This window comes from Anser brachyrhynchus, assembly GCF_964034855.1.
Source record: "Anser brachyrhynchus genome assembly, chromosome: 10".
Lineage (NCBI taxonomy): Eukaryota > Metazoa > Chordata > Aves > Anseriformes > Anatidae > Anser > Anser brachyrhynchus.
Window position 1 is genome coordinate 18,742,781 of NC_137705.1, and position 25,424 is coordinate 18,768,204.

General features: G+C 39.1%; 2 protein-coding genes across 6 annotated transcripts in view; one reads left to right on the forward strand and one right to left on the reverse strand.

Annotated features, from left to right (window-relative positions):
• The window catches only part of SLC6A1 (solute carrier family 6 member 1), a 60,712-nt gene extending 40,911 nt beyond the window's left edge, over positions 1–19,801 (forward strand). For 4 of the 5 annotated variants that reach the window (XM_080606748.1, XM_080606750.1, XM_080606751.1 and 1 more), the window contains 14 exons: positions 884–1,304; positions 2,021–2,152; positions 3,463–3,563; positions 4,689–4,798; positions 4,921–5,053; positions 6,455–6,589; positions 6,706–6,809; positions 7,141–7,265; positions 9,026–9,138; positions 10,658–10,789; positions 11,364–11,466; positions 12,729–12,829; positions 14,925–15,092; positions 17,302–19,801. In XM_080606748.1, coding sequence (XP_080462874.1) covers positions 1,070–1,304; positions 2,021–2,152; positions 3,463–3,563; positions 4,689–4,798; positions 4,921–5,053; positions 6,455–6,589; positions 6,706–6,809; positions 7,141–7,265; positions 9,026–9,138; positions 10,658–10,789; positions 11,364–11,466; positions 12,729–12,829; positions 14,925–15,092; positions 17,302–17,406 — 1,797 coding nt within the window. In that variant the 5' untranslated portion in view covers positions 884–1,069 and the 3' untranslated portion in view covers positions 17,407–19,801. The remainder of the gene's footprint in view (positions 1–883; positions 1,305–2,020; positions 2,153–3,462; positions 3,564–4,688; positions 4,799–4,920; positions 5,054–6,454; positions 6,590–6,705; positions 6,810–7,140; positions 7,266–9,025; positions 9,139–10,657; positions 10,790–11,363; positions 11,467–12,728; positions 12,830–14,924; positions 15,093–17,301) is intronic. The other variant, XM_080606752.1, reaches the window with a different exon arrangement.
• The window catches only part of LOC308200488 (uncharacterized protein), a gene marked incomplete at its 5' end in the record, with an annotated part of 148,921 nt that continues 143,004 nt past the window's right edge, over positions 19,508–25,424 (reverse strand). Inside the window, one exon of the mRNA XM_080606352.1 lies at positions 19,508–22,610. The remainder of the gene's footprint in view (positions 22,611–25,424) is intronic.

Sequence of the window (25,424 nt, forward strand, 5' to 3'; positions counted from 1 at the left end):
TAGTGAAACATCTGTACTGTATTAACAACTAATTATAACTACACAGGAAACCTAACATCATTACACAGCATTAAGTCCTGTTGCTTAATCTGGTTTCTTTTGAATTCCTTTGGGAGTATTTTAGATTAAGGTGTTTTAGATAAATGCATACTACTTGTAACTTTTTCAGTTCACTGTTATTGGTGGCAAGTACTATTTCTTGATAACCATAATAATAGTGTCATCTTCCCGTAAATACAGAAACTCTACACTTGCGGGAATTACCCTTTAGTTTGTTGAATGCAGAGTGATTATACGAAATAGTTTCATTGTTCCATGTTCTAGACTGTTAAAGAGAAACCTTATTACTGACTCGTCTTTTCAAGAATCAGAGAGATGCACTTGACCCCGTGGAGTTGATGAATCTTTGTAAAAATCAGTTAAATTACTCTATTCTTGACAGCAAAAGTGCTCCAAAGGTTCCTGGCATCAAAGAATTAGGATTAAGCATAGTGGTCCTCATTTATGAGGACATGTACAACTTCGTTTCCAGCTTTCATTATGGCTGCTTCTTCTCCGTCATGTGTTTTAAGCGTAACGTGTAGTAAACAAATGCTGTGTCCAACATTATCCTACATTTTAGGATTAGTTTCTCTAGACTCATGGTGGATCTATAAGGAAAGAAAAAATGAGTAACTGTGGCTTGGCGTTTGTTTTGGAGAGCTATGACAGTTCTGTTTCTCTTCCTACAGCGTCAGCAAGAAAAAATGCTGGGGGCAGACCCAAGCTTTTAGGCCGGCCACCTCATTGTAAAGCTCCCTCGGCAGCAAGGGCCACTTAAGCTTTTCAGTTGCCCAGGGTAGTGTTGAAGCATCTCTGAGCTGTGTGGCCTCGTGTTTTGCAGACTGACCCGGAAGCTGTACGGGAGCACCGAGCAACTCGGAGCCCGCAGGCACCTGGGGTGGGCGCTGCTGGCTTTGGCTGCCGCCCGGCCGGGTGAGAGTGAGCCGCAAAGCTGCTGTCCACGTGGACCACTGCCGAAATCTCCCGTCCGGCTGCTGCCAGAGCATCCCCCGCCAAACCCAGAGACATGGCAACAAACGGAACGAAAGTTGCAGATGGACAAATCTCCACAGAAGTCGATGCTTCAATCACCAATGACAAGCCTAAAACTTTGGTAGTAAAAGTGCAGAAGAAGAAGACGGATCTTCCAGACCGAGACACCTGGAAAGGAAAATTTGACTTTCTTATGTCCTGTGTAGGTTATGCCATTGGCCTAGGGAATGTGTGGCGATTTCCATACCTTTGTGGCAAGAATGGCGGAGGTACGCTTGCTGTTTCATTCTTACACGATCTGCTATACTTGGATATTAGAACTCACCATAGAAACTATTAGGAAAACACAACTTGGTTTTAATAGCTTTTTTCATCTGTATATACGTTCTTATTTGATAGCTTTTATCTAGTTCAGTGAGGGTTGGAACCATCCCGGAGTGTGGGGCTGCTTTGAAGTCTGCTATGCCCTCGAGTTTATTCTAACATCCAGTTGGCAGGTGCTTCTAAAAGACCATGAGGCATTAGAGCAGAATTGAAGCACGCTCCCTTCTAACCCTGCAGAGCCCTCTTTTGGATTGAGTTTTTGAGAGGATTGCATAAGGCTTGTAACACTGACTCTGAGCTTACCATCAAAGGCTGACTTCAGCTGGAAAGCAGCCAGTTCTGGTTAAAGCCTTTATGATATCTGCATGCTTCTGTGATAAACAGAGGCAAAAAAATACACAGTCCTTTGTATTTTAGCTTTTTATTTAAACAGAAAATGTTTATATGATTGAGAGACATATTTTTCCTCTTATCATCATATCTTGAGAAACTGGTTCAGAAATGTACATGTGCTTCTCTCTAGCTTTTATGGGAAGCTACACTTCAGAGGAAAATGTGTATATCTTTTTGGATATAATAGTGATGGAAACTCTGGAAACAGTAGTGGGTTTTGTTTGTTTGTTTCCCCACTGTAATAGACCTTTTCATTATTTCTTTTTAGGTGCATTCCTGATTCCCTATTTCCTAACTCTGATTTTTGCTGGAGTGCCACTATTTCTTCTGGAGTGTTCCCTCGGTCAGTATACATCTATAGGAGGCCTTGGAGTGTGGAAGCTTGCTCCAATGTTCAAAGGTACTTCTTTCTATTTTTTTCCAAGTTACAGAAGTTACACAAAGTGACAGGGCAAGGACACTTCTTTACACCTTCATTTTTTACATTTTTTACTTAAACTGTAATATCCTACAGAAACTCCAGACTTTGAGGGGTAGCTAGCAATGTTGAACCAAGCTAGGATATTATTCATTTGCCTTTAAAAATAGCAAGAGTTAGGCATCAAAATCTCAACAAACTTATTTTTAAAACTTAAAATCTTTCATATTTCTTAGAAACATATAAAGACTGTTCAAAATAGCATTATAAATATAGCAATATTTGTCTGAGCAGGTAAGGAACTTGGTTCCTCAGTTCATAGTGTTTGGTAAATGCTGTTTCTATTCCAGGTTACAAAGGTTTGTATCCTATTGTTCTGTATCGAAATGCGAAGGCCAGACACTTCAATTTAGCAATTTCTGACTGAGTTGCTTAAAATAAGCTCACTCCGTGCTTAGATTTCCAGCTAGTTTTGATTTCTCACTGCCAGAACCTTAAGATTGTAGTCTAGATTCTGCACAGACCCACAAACCTCACAAACTGTGCATTCCATCCTCTATTCCTAAATCCTGCGGCATTAAAGATCTCCTGAGCTGACAATGATCCCACAAGGATCATTGGGTCTGACTCCTGGCTCCACATAGGACCACCCAAAAATCAGACCATGTGTCTGAGACCGTTGTCCAAATGCTCCTTGAACTCCAGCAGGATCAGGGCCATGACCGCTGCCCTAGGGAGCCCGTGTCAGTGCCTGAGCACGCCCTCGGTGAAGAATCTTTTCCTGACAACCAGCCTGACCCTCCCCACTCACAGCTCCATGCTTTCGTGACATGATAGCTTTATGCTAAGAATCAAGAACTTTGACTAGTGCACTGAAGAGCTAGCTGGTCTTATAACTGTTACACAATTTGAGTGCATCTGCCAGAAGTTTTTGCACTCTTGTTTCAGAGAATTAACTGATTTAGCTCTTTTCCCTAGAAGTTTAAAAAAAAAAAAAAAAAAAAAAAAAGCACCTCCTGTAAAATCTCAGCAGCAGCAGATGTGACTGCTCACTACAACACGCAAAGAACTGGTCACCATAACTAAATCTATGGATGACTGAACTATTGCACAAATTAGTGATCTTTTTACAATTGTACTTCTAAAATTTGAACTTCACTTTTAGAGAATTTGGTAAATGGTTTCTGCATTATATTTAGCATTTGCCCTACTGAGCTGCAGCACTTGCACCGACACCTGTACAAACTTTACTAAAAGTTACCTTATTTTGTTCCTTTTTCTTTTATTTCCAGGTGTGGGACTAGCTGCTGCAGTCCTTTCCTTTTGGCTAAATATTTACTACATTGTGATTATTTCATGGGCAATTTATTACCTGTATAATTCCTTTACTACTGTAAGTATGGGGTTGGGACAGAGGGATTGTTTGTGATATCAATAGCTTATAAATGTATCTCAATGTAAAGGCAAGCGATAAACACAAAATGCATAAAAGTCAATAGGATAAGCCATTTTTTATTCAAGGCAAACTATTAAAAAAAAAAAAACATTTTTTTTCTCCTTTATGAGAAATATAGAATAGAAAACTGTCAGTGGAGAAACATGATAAAAGCTTATTTTGGAGCCACAGGCTTCCCTTCCTTACTGATTTGTTTAAATTTTCCGATCTTAATCCTCAGAGCCACAGATCTTTCATCTGTGCCCATTTAGTTTCACTTATTACCTGTCTGCAATCATGAGCATGCCTGCTTGCTTCTCTGACAGACAGCTGCAAAGACTCAGTGCTCAAGCTTGGGGCTGCTAGTCCCGGCAGTGCACCGGTATCCCTTTGCCTTTGAGTCAGCAGGCAGCCAGTCATTCCCCTGAGAAAAATTCTAGTGAGTACCTGTTTGTTTTTTTGGAGGGTTGGGTTATTTTTTTGGTTGGTTTGTTTGGTTTTGTGTTTTATATGAGAAGGATTTCCAAGGTTGGCCATCAAAAGTATATCTCTGTTGTATCTAAAATAGATTTACTGTAAGGCATAGCATGTGTAAACAGGATTTAATTCTCAGAATTTCAGAAAGAAAACCTAATGTAAACTTAATATTTTCTACGTGTCCATTTATCTAACTGTCCCTAACTAAAGGAAAAAATTGAACTCTGATCAATAGCCATCATGTTTTTATGACCTCCAGCGCAACAAGAGGTAACAGGACCTCCAGGAGGTCCTTTCTGCTGCCCTTGTTTCTTGAAGCATGCTCAGGGTACTCTCACATGCTGAAAGACGTAGCAGACTCTAAAGCATTTGAGCTGGTATGGTAAAGAAAGGAGAAAATGTTTTCACGTGTATTAACATAATGGATATGAAGTTAAGTAACTTAAGTGGCAAACACGAACCCCAGGGAGATCAGTAGACTGCAGAACTCAAAGTATATTCTTTCTCCACTCGAGAGATACCTGAGATAATGCTTACTTAAAAAAAAAAAAAAAAAAAAAAAAAAGTTTGACTGCTTAGGTTTTTCTTTCTCTATTTTGTAAATAGACTCTTCCTTGGAAGCACTGTGAGAACCCATGGAATACTGACCGCTGCTTCTCCAATTACACCTTAGCAAACACAACCAACATGACAAGCGCTGTAGTCGAATTTTGGGAGTAAGCTGAGAATTTTTCTGTATATCATTTCTGTGCATATGCAAGGATTATTAGCTTGTTACCATTCATATACTGTTTTCTGAGTCCGTTGTCAAACACACCATTCTGCTTGTTTATTCTAGACGCAACATGCACCAAATGACTGATGGATTGGAAAAGCCAGGGCAAATTCGATGGCCATTAGCAATTACTCTGGCAATTGCCTGGATTCTGGTGTATTTTTGTATCTGGAAGGGGGTAGGCTGGACTGGAAAGGTAAGATTAAAAAGTACTGTAAATACATTTTGATTAAAAATGACAGTTGTACTCATATTCTGAAAATTCATGAGGTAAGATGCACATGGAACAGTTTTTTTTTCTGGGATTTCTGTTAATTATTGCATTTCTGTCCCCCTTGAATTGACACAGCACCATGTTTTTGAAAGTGTTGGCTCATCCATAGCTGGCTCTGGCCATAGTCTTGGATGGTATGTTCATTTATAGACTTCCTGGCTTTGCCATATATAAAAATCCCTACAAATATGTCTGCTTGTTCCTGAGGTGGATATTGTAGCTCACTTGGGTAGCAATAGACTGAGGTTGCAATGTTTTGGCTTCAGTGACAAGTATTTTTTTATTACAGAACTCTTGTTGGACTTAGATAAGTGGTGAAGCCCTGTTGTATACAGGAGCTTCTCCTTCCTTTCCTTATGCTGAATGAGAGCCAGAGGTGGTTGTTGCCACAGGCATGCTTCCACACTGTACTTCTTTGAGTCTGGCTGGTTTCCGAGTGCAAAATAAAATGCACAAGTGAATTAACGAAAGTAATACTGCTGTGAGAGATCTTTCTCCAGGAATGAAAGGGTGACAGCATTTGGCATCCACATAAACCTCTCCCCTAAATGGCAGGAAGAAATCTTGGGGCAGTGAATTGTGAATTGCCACAGCCATAAGGCCTGCTGGCAGCTGAAGCTGTGACTGGCTGGGGTTACAAGGCCTCAGGCCTGGTGTGGAGACGAGGATTTTTCACACAGAAAGAACAAATTGTTAACTTTTGAGAAGATAGCTGCAGCAGTGACCCACTTCAAGCTGTGTGTTAAACTTGGCCTAGCTGAGCTCAGACCAAAACATTTCATCTCTCCTATCTGCACAGAAGGTGGCAAAAAGAAGGCGGCTGGCTGCTTCTTTAGAGTCTGACTTTGTCTTGACTTCTTATAGGGCTTTGGAAAGACAAAAGAGTGGGACCCTGTATGGCAATTACCATCATGTTGACGAGGATAGAATGTAAAAAATATAAGAGCAGCTGTGTGAGAGTATGAGAAATAATATGGTGTTGTTCTACAAGCAGAGTAGGAGTACTGGAACCATGAACCTTGTGATTTGGGCACTCCCCTCGTTGAATACAAAAAAGAAGCATGAGCCCCTGGTGCAGAAGCATCCTAATCCACCGTATTCCACCTTCAGGAAAGTCAGCAACAGCCACCTGCGTTGTAGTCAGGGTGTTTAGGAAATTCAGCAGTAGGCACTACCCTTCCCACACTAAGCTTTTCCATTGATAAATGCTTCAGTTTTACAAGTCAGTTTGCTATGGTATTTTTATGGAGCAAGTGTTTACTGAGGTGTTAACGAGCACAGATCATTCTTCCACACTTACAATGTCTTGTTTCTTCACATCAGGTGGTATATTTCTCTGCTACTTATCCCTATGTTATGCTGCTTATCTTGTTCTTCCGTGGTGTAACACTGCCTGGAGCAAAGGAAGGCATTTTATTCTATATAACTCCCAACTTCAGTAAGCTTTCAGACTCTGAGGTAAATATCCAATCTTCGTAAACAAAAGTTTCACTACCAACTGTTCACCTTTCAGACATATGACCTGCTCCTCAAGTGCAGAAACAGATTTTTAAAAAATTATTTCCTGCAATCAGGTTTGGCTGGATGCTGCCACACAGATTTTCTTCTCCTATGGTTTGGGTCTTGGTTCACTGATTGCCCTTGGAAGTTACAACCCTTTCCACAATAATGTTTACAGGTAAGCAGATGACTGTACAAATTACAATGGCACTTTCCTCTCTCAGCTGGAGCTGGATTCTGTCTTTCTGGGTCCTATATCACTGAAATAAAATGTAGTCTCTGATCTGAATATTAAATGTTATATCTAAGTGGGAGTGAAGTGGGTAACTGCGTTTACATTAATGGGACAGACGACATGACTTGTCCAGTGTGAAATGGAGCCTACACTATGAAATCCAAAATTGTGAAATTTATCGACAAAATGCTTCCACTGGAGAAAAATGGTAATACAATGATGAGCTAGTAGCATTACTTTACCTACTGCTTAAAGCACCTTATCTTTATTCCAGGGACTCCATCATAGTGTGCTGCATAAATTCATGCACAAGCATGTTTGCTGGCTTTGTCATCTTCTCCATTGTTGGATTCATGGCTAATGTCACAAAGAGGCCTATTGCAGATGTTGCAGCATCAGGTATACAATCTGTTTTTCTCTAAGTTATTCAGTGACATCAGTTATCTTTTGTTTGTGTGTCGTATCCAACTGCCTCATGTAACCGTTGAAAATCCTTCCCTCAAAACTTACTTTAGACCCCTGTCATTTCCATGTACTTACTGATTGCAAGAGAGACAACATTGTTTCAAATCTCTCGAGCCATCACCAGGAACATTATTTCAGATTTAGCAGGCTGTCTGCATGCCCAGTGCTTGCAAACCTTCAGTGTGGAGAGTGGTCAGCCAGAAACATATACTGGGTTATGCAATGAATAGTAATGAATGCCGCTTACAGGGACAGCATTTACAAGAGGTGGCAGCATAGTGAGCTGTTAGAGTCCTTAGCTGTGACATCAGATTAAGAGCCTCTTGCAACTGAAATTCTTAAAAGCATCCTGAAAAGGAGGACTGATTGTCATTATGTTTCAGAAGCATATATTTGCAAATTCTGTTAGGTTTTAAAATTCCTTTTACTATTTCTTGAGGTTAAACCCTTTGAGTCAGATCCATTTCTCACTTGTTCAGACTTACAGCTATGAGCCAATTTTATGGGACCCTTTATTAGGGAAGTCATTTTATATAGAGCAGAAAGATGTCCATAGATAGAACTGCAAAATACAGCAGAATCCTTGCCTTTCTTCCAGATGAAAAAGCTTAAAGGAGCAGAGCAGATGGTTGCCTTAACCCAGCTGGTGTACCAGATACTCATTTAGCAGTTCTGGCCACAGGGAGGATTCTGATAACTGAAAGCCTGGTTGGAAGACACTGGTGGACAAAATATGTCTTACTATACTAGCAAACATATCCCATTGATGAAATATTCTTCTAGTTAGAAAATCAGAGAATTTAGTCACCAAAAATAATCTTCAACAAAATACAGATACAGAAAAAAATTCAGGTGTCTAATGCTGATCCTTGCTTTGCTGGTTTGAAAGCTAGATATGTCCAACCAGTTAACACAGACAGACTAACTTCTAATGAAAACTGAAAAATCAGATGCCCACCTTAGGTGAAGCACACTAGTTTTATTTTTATTTCTGTAATTACTTAGTTTCTACAAGTTTCATTCTTAATCTGACATCAGTTGTTTTCTAGTCACGCTGTGGCAACAAAAAGAAGCTCCTTCATTCGTAATAAAAATTTATATTCTCCTTCCACAACTTTGCCCCCTCAGCATTTAGTAGGAACACAAATTAAAATATTTGCCTTTTTACAATTACATAGCTAATTTAAAATATGTTTTATAAGAAAATTCATGGTATAAGGTAGCAAATGGGAATACTGTAAATTCTGGAAAGTGCCTTCTCCATTTCTGAGCTGTCTTTAATTCTCTTCTGAACTACTTGGTGCAAATCAGAAGATTACAGCCAGCAAAAGCTACTTTAGAAGGGGAGAAAGCTGACCATGCCTGAAAACACATTCCTAGCCAAGGATAATACTCATTGTCTTTGCTATACAGAGGTGTCTCTCAGGAGCAACTTCTGAACTGTATCTAGTATTCTCCTTGGTTGGCTGGTTTGTTTTTTGTTTTGTTTTAGCTTTGGTTGGTTGGGTTTTAAAGGAAGACACATGCCCTGACTTCTTGGTCAGGGAACACTGATTAAGCTGAAATCCCTGGTCAGATACTGCATCTATGGCTCAGTCATTCAGATGACTGTAAAATCCATGTATCAACCAGAGTAAATAATCCCAATATCCCATCAATCACATTGATATTTTCTCTTCTTTTTCTCCTACCAGGTCCTGGACTGGCATTTCTAGCTTATCCAGAAGCAGTGACACAGTTACCAATTTCTCCCTTGTGGGCAATACTGTTCTTCTCCATGTTGCTTATGCTCGGAATTGACAGTCAGGTAACGTTGGTGTAAAAATTAGTACCAATAACAAAGACAGGTTGTCTGCAGCTGCACTGCCAGGAGTTAGTGTTGCATGTTTTTTGGTATAATCAGATAAAGAATAGGAGATACTAAGGAGGGAAAGAGTTTGAGGAGCCTGTGAGAGTCAGAAACTTTACTAAGACACTTTCATTTTTTCATGAATTGTTGGAATCATATGCCAAATATGCAGGAAAAATTATTCTGCAGTCAAAAGAAACTGTTTGGAATGTTAACCATTCATTCACAACATTAAAATTACCTTTGAGATGTTCATGAACATAAGAAACACCAGGATATGTTTTACAGATGTGTGAATCTTCTTGCAATCAGTTGTAGTTGTCAAACCAGCACCTTACAGTTATGCAGTTTTGTACATGCAGCCTGTAAGCACAGGCTGTGCTAGTCTTCCTAACACATACAGGAATATGAGAATTCCTAGCTTAGTACTTTACCAGTATTTCAGCAGAGAAAATCCATCATTTTCTGTAAAGTTGACTTCATCCTGTGAACCAAAATATATTCCAAAGAAAAAAAAAAAAAGAACGTTATCCTAAAATATGAAAAGAAGCTGCAAATTTGTCTTCTATTTCTTTGTTTTTCAGTAACCTTCAAGCCTGACATTAAAACCTATTGCTTAATCTGGGGGGAAACTACTATGAAATTAATTGGGTCAAAAATATTTTTAAAAGAACTTGTCTCTAGGCAAGTAAAAGCTGAGGAAAGTAGTCTAATATTATGAACGCGAATATATATACATCTACATGATGTCATGCCTTTTTCATTTTCTGTCCATCAGTAAAAATTTCATGCCCTACAATTTATAAGAACTGTAACTGTTGGTTACATTCTGATTGCACTGTTGGAAATGAATACAATTCTGCATACATTCTGACTTTCATTATTTAACCCATCATAATGAAAACATCTAATTTGAATATACACATATGGGGAGGGGGGGAAGTATTGCCTTGCTTTCCTCTTGGAAGACCACATCCTCAGCAAAAATCTTACTATTGCACTGACTTTTCAGGAGCTACAAAAAGTATTTGATTTATAACATTTGAGAATCAATCTTGTGTCTTTAGTCTTCACTCTGAAGCACTAATCTGATCAGACTTTCTGAATCTATTGGCTTTCATATATGTAAATAAATCACAGGAGAAGTGTAAATTTTTGAAAGATCTTGGGGTCAAAGCCTTCAACTGCAGGCTTCCATCACAAGAAAGAGCACTTTATCTTATTAAGCACATGCTATAGTTAATGCTTTTGAATGTTGAATGTTTTTCTAGCTGGAAATCTTTTTGTACAGATCTTTTTAGACAGAAATAAGGATATTCAGAAGCACTGCTTCCACTAAAGTCAAGTGAATTTTCCTTTATCATTTAATGGATGCAGCCTTAGGCCAATGATGATTGCTATTGAAAACTCCTCCCCTAAATGTAATCCTGTTGTTGCAGTGCATTGCATTGTATTTTATTTGTAACTTTACTTTCAGTTCTGCACTGTAGAAGGATTCATAACAGCTTTGGTGGATGAATTTCCGAAGTTACTGCGCAATCGAAGGGAAATCTTCATTGCTGTTGTGTGCATTGTTTCCTATCTGATAGGGCTGTCCAATATTACTCAGGTATGTTCTGCAGAAGATCTTACGTCTGTCGTACCACACCTGCTTTATTTATTTATTTCCCCCTCTCACCACCCCAGCCAGAATCATTGCAAACCACTGAAGTAGCTGGGATCTGTCACTGACGCTATCTAAAGACTTCAGGCAGCAGACATTAGCTTACCAGGTGTATAATCTCTGTAGTCCGTGGATGCAGCAAGGGCAGCTAAATGGTTCAGGTGACAAGAAAACACACAGCTCTACAATCCCTTTTGCAGTCCACGAAGCGGTAACTAGAGAGGTTCTGCATTGCTTCCTGCAATCTGGTATGTTGCAAACTATTTCAGGGAAATGACTGAATTATTGAACAAAAAGGAGTAAAGTGAAATCCAAGCAGTTAATTTCATTCTAGCAGTAATCTATCTTTTGTCAGTATTGACCTCAAGTGTTATAAGACTTTAAGCTGTTAACATTTAATTAACTTATATTAATATTTTCCTAAGCTATTCACCATGGTTAGTTTGTTGCTTGCATTTTAACTGTCTTGAAATTGAAGTCCTTACTACTTATTTTAACGCTTCCTTCTTATATATTTTAGGGTGGAATCTATGTGTTTAAGCTTTTTGACTACTATTCTGCCAGTGGAATGAGTCTTTTGTTCCTTGTGTTCTTTGAGTGCATCTCCATATCCTGGTGCTATGGTAAACTTTTTTTTTCCTTGATAACTTTTGCTTATCATAATGATACTTCATCTATTTTTTTTTCTTTTGTGTGTGCAAATCTGAGGGTAGAATTGAAACCAGCCTTGCTTTATATGCATATAGCTCTACTCTGAGAACTCAAAGGTGGCTTGTGGAAGGTACTCCTGCCTCTTTAAAACACCCTATGTATTAGCCTGGAACTGAGGAGATTTGAATTGTTGTGGGAACACTAAATAGGTGACATCAGCCTCTTCCTCCCAGTCCCGTTCCCCCCTCCTTCAAAATCTGGATCTTCAGAGGTATTTAAGTACTGCTGTTCTTGACATAATGACTTAGGTCTCTTGGACTTCACAATGTTTCATTTTCAAAAATGACTCTGTCACTCTAGGATCTTGCAGGAAGAGGTCAATTGTCTTGACTAATTGCCGTAAAACATCCAGAAGTCTGGGCTGACAAGCTCTGGGTATAAAGATAAATGAATATAGATCCTATTCTTGCCATAGTATTTGTATATTTGACCTTAATTCTGTGTTAGCCCTTCCAATGACCTTCACCTGTGATTACTACGGAACTTTCATTTATATTGCAAAACTGATTCAGAGATAGATAACTGGAGTCCTTCTGCTGTCTTTAAATGGGCTTAAGAGAAAGAAACAGCTTTAATAAAAGGGAGAGGTACTGTATATGAATCCAGCAAAAGTGAATGGAAAAATGCACCAGCTAAGTAATGAAGAAATCTAATTTGAAGCTATAAGTAATGCAATAGATGTACCTTGGCAGACAGCAGTAGCAGAAGGGCTACTCTTTGCAGTACTGCATGTATATGGTGTGTGTATATGTCCACACAGTGAAGCCTGTGCTGTTGGCTCAGGCTGGTATGGATTTATTTATTTATTTTAGTCTACTTTGTAAAATGTCATTCTAAATCTTTCATTTTAGTAAGACTTAGAGTGAAATATACCAGTGGTGATTTATTGCATCTGACCTTCAGATGTGTAGACTTCCTCAGCCTTTGCAGGGGAATAAGTTTGCTGGTTGATTATTTAATTAATTATGATATGGAAAAATGAGAGCAAATTGTTTTTGGAGCTTCTGAGTTTGCACATTTATTTCCCATTCAAGTAGGTTAAATGTTATGTTGTCTGTACAGAGCTTCCAAATATGCCTCGTCATTTATGATAGTCTCTCTCAAAAGTATTAGCCTTTCAACTGAATTAATCGTCTGATATGTTTCTATTACTGTTTCTTATTTTTATATGTAGGTGTTAATAGATTTTATGACAACATCCAAGAGATGGTGGGATACAGACCCTGCATCTGGTGGAAACTCTGCTGGTCATTTTTTACTCCTATCATTGTGGCAGTAAGAAACAAACTTTTATGATATCATTTAAGAGAAATAAATGAGGTAGACTATGTACTACAGTATTGTCATTTCCATCCCCACAAATTCATACTAAACCTGACCTTGTTCCTTATTTAAGTGTGTGAGCAATTCCATTAAAGGCAATAGGCAAAACCCAGTGTCATTAGAGGAAGCCTGTGCCCTAAGAAAAGAGCTCTTGCACAATTTCAAGATTTGTATTAGTCCTCTGGAAATGGTAACTAGTCAAAAGCTCAGTTCATTGGCACAGACAGGAAATTAAGAAACACAATTTTAACCACTTTCTGTATTCTTACATAAAATTTACAATTCTTTCTGAAGCCTAAACTCTCCATATACACAAGAAATGGCCATATCTTGTAAACAGAATTCCTTCACATGTGCTATTCTGGTAACAGTTTGGGATTATAAACTGAAGATCTTTCATGGGATTCTGCGGAATATACTATAAAGTTTATATGACATTGCTACTGTTTTTTTTCTGGCAAACCTTGCAAGGATTTTGTGCCCTGCCTGGAAACCATAGTACCATCTTCTACTGATTCTAAGCTTTATCCATTTAAGCCCATCAGTATATTTTGGAAATTATAAGCAAAGAAATATAAGTTTAATACACAGACTGTAGTAAACCCAAATGCAATATAAAAAATGTTTTCAGGTAGGCACAATTGTACATCACACAATACCTTTCACTCACTGATATTTCTCTGATATTCCCATATAGGTAGACAAAGGCCATAGAAAAACAAACACTAAAGAGAGGTACTAAAGGGAGGTTCCCTGATTCATCTCTATTCAAATGAAGGCTTTCATTTTTCTGAAAACAAATGTTCAGGAAAGCATGAAAAATACTTTTTGTTTATTTCAGTGGGATATTAGGGAGAAGAGCAATACTTTACATGAAACCTATCAAATTTCTCCTTTCTTTTAAAGTCTTGAACAGAATTTGTTGTCCAATGAAAGGTCACAGGTGGTGATGATGTGCTAATAAAATCTGCCACTCTACTTTCTCCTGTCTGGGAAAATACTCTGCACAGGGCCTGAAGCTGGGATCAGAATAAGCTTCTTTCTTTACTGATTCAATTTAGCACATTTTCCCAAATTACAACAGGACGAGAAAGACAGAAGTCTGCCTTGGGAACCTAAAGTTACAAAATACCATGTTTGCAGGTCATCTGTTTGCAAACCACAAAAAAAGCATCCGACAAGTGCTGCAGTTCAGTGGTACAATACACACGTGTATGCAGGTATTATTGGGGAAGTAGTACCCAGAACCCCCGTCTTTCCCAATAGCCCCCTTCCCTCTAATTTTGTGCAGGTTTTCTGAGGACTCTACCAATACCAGTGTATTCCCAACACCTGCATATCTGAATAATCTGAGATACAGATGTATATATGTGAAAATATAGTGTTTACTTGAGACATTAATTTTGGTAAGAAGCTGCCAGGTAAACTACCTCCCCATCTCTTGTTTTGGAAAAACTCAGTGGTTTTTGAATTTCATAAGCCAAGTTCTTTCAGACCAAATCTGTTGCCACTTACTGGACCATAAGTTCCCTTCTGTCTGACCTCATTTCCATTTGCTTGGAGGGCCCAAACAATATCAAAGCCTTTGGGCCAAACACTCTTAAGTGGCAATACTAGAGAGGTCAGATACTGGAGAGCCAGGCTTTAAAAAAAATGTTTTTATACTGGAGTCTGTTGCTAACCAGTTTGGTAGAGCTGTACTGAAACAGAAACTTGGTGTAAACCAACAAGCAACTTCACAACTGCAGAATTACAATTCAGGTATTTACAGATTCCCACACGAGAGAATAAGCAAGCAGGGAATCAGTCAGTGCAGTGCGCTGACGTTTGCCTGTTTTCTGCAACCTCCATCTGGAAGACTGACCTGCAGGCCCCAGTCTCCAAGCTAGTGCCTGGTGGTTTATCACCCGGGAGCAAAGGAACCCTTTTCTCTGTATTTGGATGTGGAAGGAGGCTTGAGGTTCAAGTCAATCCAGAAAAATGTTTGAACATAGAACACTCTGGAAATCTCATCCGAACCCTTTTTTCCCCCTACTGTATTTTGCAGGGAGTATTTATCTTCAGCGCTGTCCAAATGACTCCTCTCACAATGGGAAGCTATGTTTTCCCCAAATGGGGCCAAGGGGTTGGCTGGTTCATGGCTTTGTCTTCTATGGTGCTGATACCAGGCTATATGGCATATATGTTTCTTACCCTGAAAGGCTCCTTAAAACAGGTAAGTGTCTCTTTTCCTGTCTACATCATTGAATCTTGTACAACCTGGGCACACTGACAAAAGATTGCTGGGCAGTTATTTCTAGTTATATCCGTTCTGTGGCCTCACCACCTTAGCCAGTTATTTTGCATCAAGATGAAAAACACAAAAACACGTACCAGAGAAACAAGAAGACTGTGTCTATAGTTCAACACAATCCCCACAGTTAATGTAGTCTTTTTTCCAGGTTTTGACAGTTCCAGACACTTTGCATCCCAGCTCCTTACACCTAGAAAACAAGGTAGCAGTTTACAAAAATTGTTCATATTAACATAAGACATACTGTCATATATCAAGGCAGGTGACGCTCCAAGGAACTGGAGCTAAACTCTTGGGAGTGAACTAAGGTAGCTCTTGGTTTCTATGAGTCTATGCATAGTGATCCTATTTAGCATCTTCCTGCAATGTGACCAAATATTTGAGCTGCCATTCTACATTTCACCTCTTCAAAGTTGCAGCAGCTGCCTTATATTGCAGCTGAGAAAAAGTGAACATCAAATCTTGGGTGTGCATCTTATGATTATACTGCACTTTCCTTTGGTTTTCAGTTAAGGGATTTCTATGAATAGCTACTCAGAGAAGAACATTAGAAGAAGCCTTTCTCTCAGTGAATTTTGCTCTTAGTCTCTCCCTGATTCCTTTTTCCATCCCTTAAAAAGGAGATATGAGAGAGGCATCTCTCTTCCAGGCGAGAGAGGCATCTTATGGCTTGAATCCATTTTAAATTCATTTTAAGATTCTCAGGGAAATGCTGCTAAAGGAGTGTGAAATGCTAATAAAGTTATTGACCAGAACACTGGACAGTTATGTACAATTGCCCTCCTTAATTTTTTAAAATCTGTGTGCACCCTCAGTTTTCCCTCCTTAGGCAATGATCTTATTCTGTGCATGAGACACGTCTTCAGCTCTCTCCTTCATGACTGTGTGTCAAAATGATTTTGTGAGAACTTCTGGAATATTCTAAAATCAGCTGACAGAGTCATCCTTGAAAGAGACAGATGATCTTAAGCAGAATTGACAAGTAATGCCTTGTGAATTGCTCAGACCTGTATCCAAATATTTGTCTTCAGCAAATTTGAAAAGACTCAGCAATGCTTCAAAGAAGCCTGCAAAACCTTCCTTGTTATTGATACATTCTTGTTCTTGGCTCCTACTTCTTGAGCATCTTTATCTTGGTCTTATAGAAACATTTATGTGCAAAGGGAAAATTGTTGCCTTGACCAGGGTTATGGAAGACCCCACAGCAAAAGTTCCTCCTCTCAGTCTTCCTGTCCCATTTTTGGAAGTATTGGCAAATGATCATTAGATTAGAGGAGACGCTTACAGCACTCAAAAGCTTTAACATTCAAAACTGGACTCTCTTTCTGGGTACAAATGTGAGCTAGGCAGATAAGCTTCATGAATGGAGAACCCCAAAGGACTAAGAGAGACCAAACACAAATAAAAAGATCTTAAATACAAGTTTACCTTACCTGTTGCGTTCCTGGAGGTAGTAGCTCCCCAAAGCTGCAGCCAATTCTCTCTCATCCTTTCTGACCCCCAGGGTGGGTCACCACTACTTCTGAGACCCAACTGGGTCCCTGCTGCCCACTGCAAACTTTTAGCCTCTGCATTTGACTTGTGGGCTTGCAACAGAGTCTCTAGTCTCCTACTCCATTATGTAGTCTCTCCAAATTTTTTTCCACTAGGCATTGCATTAAACACTGTATCCATTTACGCCTGCTTGACAGTCATAAACTAGCAAAAAATCAAAATAATGCAATACTTGTGCCTCTGCTTTCTGCATAGGAACGAGACTGAGACAATTTGTTTCTGTAAATTTCTGCTCCCATTCCAGTAACGCCATGTAGCAAAGGGCTTTAAGTGAGAGCCTTAGCTTGTGTGTTCAAGTCTCAGGACGCGCTGTGCTGTTTATCAACAGCCATTCCTATCATCAGTAAATTTTCTTATTTGAGTGGAGTGGGCTGTTCTGTGACTTTGCTCAATATCAGTAGTGTTTTTTGATAATGTCTTTAGTATATGAGACTTACTTCTTTTCTAGGCCATTGGGAGATTTAATTGTTCATTTTAGCTGTGATACCTACAGAGAAGTGTTTAGGATGGCCTTAAAATAAAAATAAAGCTTAGGAACAATTTTTTGACTGCTTCACATCTTTTGTTCTTTAAACAGCGCATCCAAGTTATGATTCAGCCAAGTGAAGACATCAGTCATCCTGAAAATGGGCCGGACCAAGCACAACAGAGCAACTCTGCAAACAAAGAAGCCTATATCTAAATGCCTATATTGCAAACGTAACCATACTACTCCAGGAGAGGAAAAAAAAAAAAAGAGAGAAAATAATAATAAAAAAAAAAGGTTGAATATGACTACAAATTTATGTCTGAGAATATAATTACCTACCTCTAGTGGCAAAAAAAAAAAAAAAGAAGAAGAAAAAAAAAAGAAAAAAAGAAAAAAGGTCATCTCCACTATAAGGGAATCGCCATGGGTATGATCCAACCATTGCGCGAGCTCAGATGTTGACAGTATTTTGTGTTCTCTGGCAATCCACAGACTGTTAATGTTTTTATCCTTTCACAGTAATAGTTGCATATCTTGGAATTTGTAAATTGATGTGCAAGACCTTTTTAATCTACCTTTTAGCACGACTATTTGAGGTTTTGTGCTACTGATTTTTAGTAGTTTATCAATATTTCTTACCGCTGAATCCCAAGACTGTTATTTCTGACTTTGCAGGAGTAAAATTAAGTTTGGAATTGTTTTGTACAAAAGAACGAAGTATTTTGTAACCAAGTGATTTCCAATGAAAAAGTCTGCCCTTAAAATTTGTTCTGGTCAAGGCCATTTGAGGGGGAAGAGACTTCTTTCAATTAACTTAGTCACAGTAGATGCAGCCTTTATAAACATTCCTACTACAAATCAAGTTTTACGGCTATTTGTAGTAATACAGCATAGAATGGCTGTAAACACTACCTATGCTTAGCCTTTCAGGATAACTTTCACATAAGATTGTGAATTTCTTTTGAAAATATATACTGTGTCTTATAAAAAGAACCTATCTCTGTGAATCAATACTATACGAATTGCAGATGTTAGAGGCCAAAAATGTGACTTCTAACTTTTTTAGCAAAATGAGAAGTAATATCCAGTTCTTAAAAGCTCTTTGAATATTCCCAGGAAAAAGAAAAAAAAAAAAAAGGCAAAGTATTTGCAATTCAAGCTCAGAGTACTTGAGCTTTTATTATGCTGTTATTATTACACTATTATTGCATTGCCACCAAAATAGAGGCCAAAACAATGGCTTAAAGATTGAAGCTCATCCTTGTAATTCTAATTTAGGGTTTAATTTCACAACTGTCCTTTTTAATCTATTAAAGGACTTGAACAGTTTGAAATAAGCAAATTATAAAATATGGATCATTAGCACTTTGAAAACAGTTTTATTTTTATTTACATATTATTTGTGGTGATGAAGGAAGGAGGGAAAGCTATTTCAATAATATAAAAATTTCTACTCTGGGCTCCATCTGCATTTGCCACATAGCTAGAAACCCCGTTCAGCTAATGGAAGTTTTGCCCTGTGTGGAAAATGCAGTTAGTCCCGTATGGCATTTCTTGTTTGGCAGCTATATGACAGACACAAAGGATTACGGAAAATGCAGTATTTGATGTTTGATTGTAAATGACTGTGACAGAACTGTGCAATGAAACATGCTTTTCAGCAAATTTTTGTGCAACGTACAATGTTAGATAGCACAATTTATGTAGAACTTCTACGTGAAAAACATGTTAACTGTGAATGTTGGGTTTTTCGTTGTTTTTGTCTGAAGGTGACAAACATGTTCTTGCAATAAGGTATTATTCTCAGAATGTCAAGCACATTATTGTAGAAATAATATATATAATACACATGTATTTCAAACTACATCATAAAATCTCAGAGTATGTTTGGTAGATTCTAAACTGTTTCATACATAGATCAATTGTAAAATACTATGAGATCTAAGCTGCATCCTAAATGTCTATAGATGAAATTCAGAAGTCCTGTAAGTCTTTGGGATTTAGAGGAAAAATGTACATCTACACACACATTATACATGATACATGCACATTATAATTGTGAATTTCATTAGACTAAGGATAAAAATTCCAACTTTATCGTTTAATGTAATCAAGTCCCATGTTGTTCTAAGAAAAATGCAGTATTTAATGTTTGATTGTAAACAATTATGACAGATGTTTGACAGACCTGCTCTTTAGCAAAAAGCTGTACAAACTTATCATATAGCACAAAATAGTGTTGTAGAACTACTGTGTGTAAACTGTGAATAGCTGTATCTTTTTTGTAGTACTTGCCCTGAAAGAAAAGATTATTGTATGATCATATATGCTTTTTGCAATAAGGAATTATCTGAACACCAAGCAAATCTATCTCTATATAAAAATATATATGTAATATATACATATTCAAAAATATATACAGAGCCTGTTTAAAAGAGTACAGTATTATTTAGTAAATTGCAACCTGTTCTATGGACCAAATGTAAAATATTTATAAATTAAGATGCATTTTAAATGTCTATAAATGGTGTCATAATTAAAGCACGATTGTTATGTAAGTTTCCAAGAGTTTAGAGGAAAAAGAATAAAGGTTATATTATACATTAAATTCAGAATTGTGCAGTCTTTCATTGGACAAAACCAACGTGTTAAATTACTTTCTGTGAAGCAAGTTCTAAATGTTTTGGGTATCATTTTTAAATATCAAAGAGCTGTATCATATTTGTGATGTGTACAATTAATCTATAATGCTATTACTATAATTTAGTAGGTATGTGCACAAATTATATAGTAAGCTTATAAGGTGACTGTTTCTGATGCATGGTCTGCTGCAGAAGAGCAAGCTACATGATGTTGATTTCAGAGTTGTACCTCTGCCTCTCTTGTACTCACTGTTGCTTCTAACTGGAGGGATGCTCAATAAGTTCTTTACAATTTAAAAAAAAAAATAGCTCATTTTACCAACTCAAGCAGCAGCTATAAAAAATTCAGATTAAAAAAAGAAGTTAATTTCTGGAACTTAATCAGTTTTGTCTTGTAGTCTGAAAAACCTGAGTATAGGTTTAATTGTGTTAAATTCCCTGTGGTTGGCAGGAATTCCAGCTAGTGTTTAACTACCTGATGAGTTAAGACCTAGCATCTATACCACATATATTACTCCAACAGGCAGGCAGGAGAGGAAGCAGGGCAGCTGGCGTAGACACACCTCCACACTGGAGGCACTATTAGACAGAGAAGCATAAAAGTGGTTAAATGCCAAACGTTTTGGAGTGATGTGATCAGTGAGTGGAGCCCTCTGCAGCACTCTGACCCCGTACTGGTGGCAGGCAGGGCTGGAGGGCTTGCTGGGGACCTGCTTCTGCTCATTCTACTGCTGTCCCTATGGAGAGAGGGACCTTCAAGTATTTACAGCTATGCCCATGTCTGCTGGACCTTTCTGCTGGTACACAGGGGTGTGAACTGCAGCACCTGAAGTCACTGATTTCTAAGCCTCTGCTGACACGAAGATGAAGCCAATGGGCTGGAGAAACAGTGGCATTATGCTAAACAGACAGAGATACTGTTACAAAAGTCATTTTTTCTCTCTATCAGTTGACATCATCGGAGACTATGTCACGCAAGTTCCACAGCAGTTTGTCTTACATCTGGGTCTAATGCAATACCTTTGCTAAAGAGCTGAAATGCTCCTATGCTCTGAATTTAATTATCTAACTAGAAAATTGGACATCATGCTGGGAAAGAGTCAGAGCAATTTAGAGAACATGATTAGAGCTGAAAATGTTCCTGATAAAAGCATCCAAAATCATAAACTTCAAATTCGAAATGCTGCCCTGAAAAAGGAGCACTCAAATGTGCAAGTAGAAGGGCAGGGAAGCTCCTTGCTCTGCTTTCAAAAAAAAAAAAAAAAAAAGGCTGGGGAGGAAGGGCAGAAGCAAGAAGCATGTAGGGAAGAGGGAAGACGACAGCTTATTATTTCTGGAAAAGGGTGAAGGAGCAACTTCAATGGTTTTGAAATACAGAGAAAAAATTTAAATCACCCTTAAGGCTTATTTCATGGGCATTAAGATTTAAGGTTTATTTATGTATTGTATCGATGGCTTTCAGACTATGTAAGAAAAAGGAGTTGCATTGGAGAGAAGGAGACGCACTGTTCAGTGCTGGGTGGCTGTCCAGATGGCAATGCAAGGGGCAAAGAATGGCTGAGGAAAAGGAACCTGATTGAAAGATATTGCGTTAGTGCTGTGATATTTCCATGTTCTCCTGGAGGAATTTTCTCTTGCCATGCTGCAAAAATCCTGACAGCAATTCAACAAGAAAAATGCAAATAAGGTCACTTCTTCCCTACAGGACTGCAGGATGCCCTGAGAGAAAGCCATGTCCTTGTTCGTCAGGAGTATTAGTTCAGCTACATGTGCTTTTATTCTAAAATAACACTATGTCGCTCTTGGGGTTTTTTTTGTTTGTTTTAAGCCTGCTTATTTCTGCTCTGTTCTGCCCTGGACACAATAGCATTATTACAATTAACTATTACAATTACGCAGCTCCCACCGTTGGCTGGTTCTCCAGGGAGGAGGAGCTGGGATAGGAGCTACAGCCCAGAGGCACGGCTGTGTCCAGGTGTGCATAGTCTCACCTTAGGCTGGCCGTAAGCACGCAGCAGCAGCTCCTGCCTGCCAAAGCACCTTCACCCGCCTTTGGCAGCTGCCACTGAACCCAGCCAGGCACAGCGGAAGCGGGTGGCACTCAGACTGCCGGACAGCCACAGCTCGGCCCCAGCCGCTCCAGGGAAGGGGCACAGTAAAGAAGCCTGTTGGATGCCAACCTACAAACAGACGACTTGGTGAGGAGCTCAGCGTGAAAGGCTTTTTGCCCAGGAACCTGGGCTGCTCAGCTCAGAGCTAAGTGTTTACTGCAGCTGTAGCTGCTGCCTAGGAGCTTGTAAGTCACCCAATCTACCACTGTTCAACCAGTCTCACTGGTCACTCATCAGAATAAGAAGGAAGGCTCCAGGCTTGTAAGAGTCTAAAAGTTCTTTCTACTTTTTTCATCTCTTTTTTCCCAACTTCTCATACTACTCAGGGCCATAAATCATGGGAAGGAAAAAAAAAAAAAAAAAAAAAAGCACGTACGTACACGATGCATGGCCACTTAGCCCTCTGCTGCCATGGAAGAGATAGGCAGCAGTAATTTCTGCAGCACCTTCTGATCACCACCCATAGCTTCGCTGCTCCTTCGGGTCTTCTCCCAGCAGCCACAGTGACTGCGCAGTGGCTGTGATGGGGCAGGTGTAATTCACATCTCCTCCTGGAAGACAAAGCAGCCCTTCAGTACAGGAATCAATAAAAAGTGATGACAAGGATGAAAAGAGCAGCAGTCAAGATTATTTTCATGACAAGTGGCACCAACTGAGTAGAAAGCTGTTTGAAATAAAGCAGATAAGAATGTCACATTTCTACCCACGTGCAACTTTTCCTTTTTTTTTTCCTAGTCTATGTCAGCCTTACTTCTTCTCTTGTTGTGAATTAAAAACAAAAACGAATGAGAGAGAGAGACCAGAAGGATCAGAAAACAAAGAGAAATTAGAGAGGGTAAAGTGAAAAATAACTTGAGTCACTCTACAGAGATTACTCTTCTTCTGATGCTGATGAAACTATTGCCGTGTCTTACAGCTTCCTCTACATGCAAACAAGTTGAGGCCAGGCAATAATTCTGCCAGTCTTTTCTGCTGACATTTTATGGACATTGAGATTTTTTTTTTCCTATTTTTCACAGAAGGAAATCCAATTCATTTTGGGGGGGGGGGGGGGGGCGGCACATGTCTCTATTGCTGCATTTTCATTCTGTTTTCTGATCAAACACTTAGGTCATGAGCTCTAGCAGCTACACAGCCCACGAGCTCTCCTTAAAACACCACCATCCATCAGCCAGGTTACAGCAGAGGGAAGCAGCAATGCCCAGTACCAACCCCACGCATGCGCGCAAACACTTTGCAGGTGTATTCATTCAAAAATTGCCCCCTATTTTAAAGTTTATGAATTAGTGGGGGAGAACTTGCATTATTTTTCAATCTATCATTTGTGGGGTTTTTTTGTTTGTTTTTTTCCTGTGTGTGTAAATGGTCTCACATTAAGATTATGGCAAATAAGGCAAATATTCAGTTATTATCTTAAACGTCAAACAGGCTGAAGTAATCTGGTGAGTTATTTGTGAGTCATAAGTACACGATGGTGCTAAATGTGTCCAGGACTGCCTAAGAGGAGGACAGGGTGGATGAGGCATTGTCACAAGGACAACAATTAATGTGTTTTGCCAGCAATGGTGCTTTAGTCATATTGGGATATCTGCCTTACTTGACTTCAGAGATAAGTAGCTAAGAGGTGTTTATAAATGTTATAAAGGACCACTGAGTAGAAAATGGCCAGAACTGACAACTTAAAAGCAAATTACTATGCCACAAACATTTTGCCATGTCCACGACTATTTGTTCCTGGTGAATGTCTGAGGATCTTGGAGGGCAAACCAGACAGACACCACATGTCCCGGGGCCAAAGAGGCCAGGAGGGGCAGAAGAGTGGGCTCCCAGGCGGGGGTCACTTTGGCTACATGAAGGGGTCTGTTTCTTTTTTAACCAGTCAGCAGCCCCAAGCAGCAATCCCCTCAGAGCAGTACCTGGGTGTTTGGCATCAGGGGGACGCAGCACCGCACATTCATGCCTGAGGCCCTGCCGCTGCCAGCGCTGACTGCTGAAGAGCAGCTGCAATTCCTGCTGCCGGGACTGTGCCTGTCTCCTCCAGAGCTCTGCAAGTGCAATGTCTGTCCCAACACACACAAACACATCCAAACACACAACACATCCAAAGCAGGAGTCACTAAGTATTTGCTCGTGTATATAAAGCTACCTGGTACTGTAGGGATTGAAGCATGAGTATGAAGCAATGACTAAAACGATAAGTGTAAACCAATAAAAGATACAGTGAACAATAACTTGCTAAGACTAAAACAGTAAAGCTCTCTCTGGATATAAGCCAGAGTGTCAGGTTCTGTTAGGGAATTATTTCTAGGTCATTTCAGTTCACTGCACTACACTGCAAATATTTCACTGAATGAATGACCAAAATAATTAATCAAAACCCAGGAGAGCCACACCAGCTCACACTGTAGACAGCTCACTGTGCCCTAGAAGTGACAGAGCTCAGCATTTTTAACCTGCTCTTTACCAGTTGTCATACATCAGCAACATATGACCTTTACTGCTGATCTTTCCACAGGTTCGCTCCTGGTCTGGGGGCGATAGGGGTGACCTTTCCCAGCTGGGGTGCTCCTGCTGTTAGCAGACTGTATTGGGAGAGTACTTGCCTGCCAGGAGCTGCTTCAAAATTTCTCCCTTGGACTTGGGTTTTGGCTAAAAACCACTCTACCTCAGCCCTCCCACACTAGTCAGATGAAATATATCGCTGCTCCTTTTCCACTTTCTGCATTGTTCTTCCAGCAACTGACTCCAGTGGTTGATCAGGCCCAACTCAACCCAGTCTCAAGCAATAACAGAAATGACAGAAAACATTCCTTTTAAAAGGAGAAAATAAAGGGAGAAAGCTATCAGTTAGCTAATAAATGAGTTAACAAAGAGTCATTACAAATCTGTAGTATCTATATCAATCTATTGTAGTAGTTTTTTTGTTTGTTTGTTTTTTGGCCTGAACAAGGTAAGGCAAAGAAAGCTAGAGTGCACTGTGACAGGGAGTTGGGCCCAGAATCACTATTTTATGGATATGGTATGGTTTTTTTGGTGAAAGACAAAGGCATAAATTTAAGTGTCTGCAATTAACTAGTATAAGTAAAACAGTATAACAAAAAGAAAAAAAAAAGCAGGTAGTATTACAAAGCAAGTCTAGAGAATACTAAGGTATTAATCTACCTGCTTTTGCTGTTGGAAAATTAATTATAATTAACAACAATCATTCAAAATTATTCACCAGTCAGCATGAGGCATTGTGGGTGCTGCTTTTAAGTCTTTCACTTTCTTTATAACCAGAAAACATCCACAAATATGCTCAAAGTGTTTTTCTTAGTTCTTTACATACTATGTATTACTTAACATTCAATATTTTATGAGATGGTTTATTTTCTGCTCATAATTTTCCTTTGTAACTCACATTGTCTTCTCCAGGGATTTCTGGCATGCTTATTTTGTATTTCCACATTCTGCTTTGATTTTCTTTATCTTATGAAAC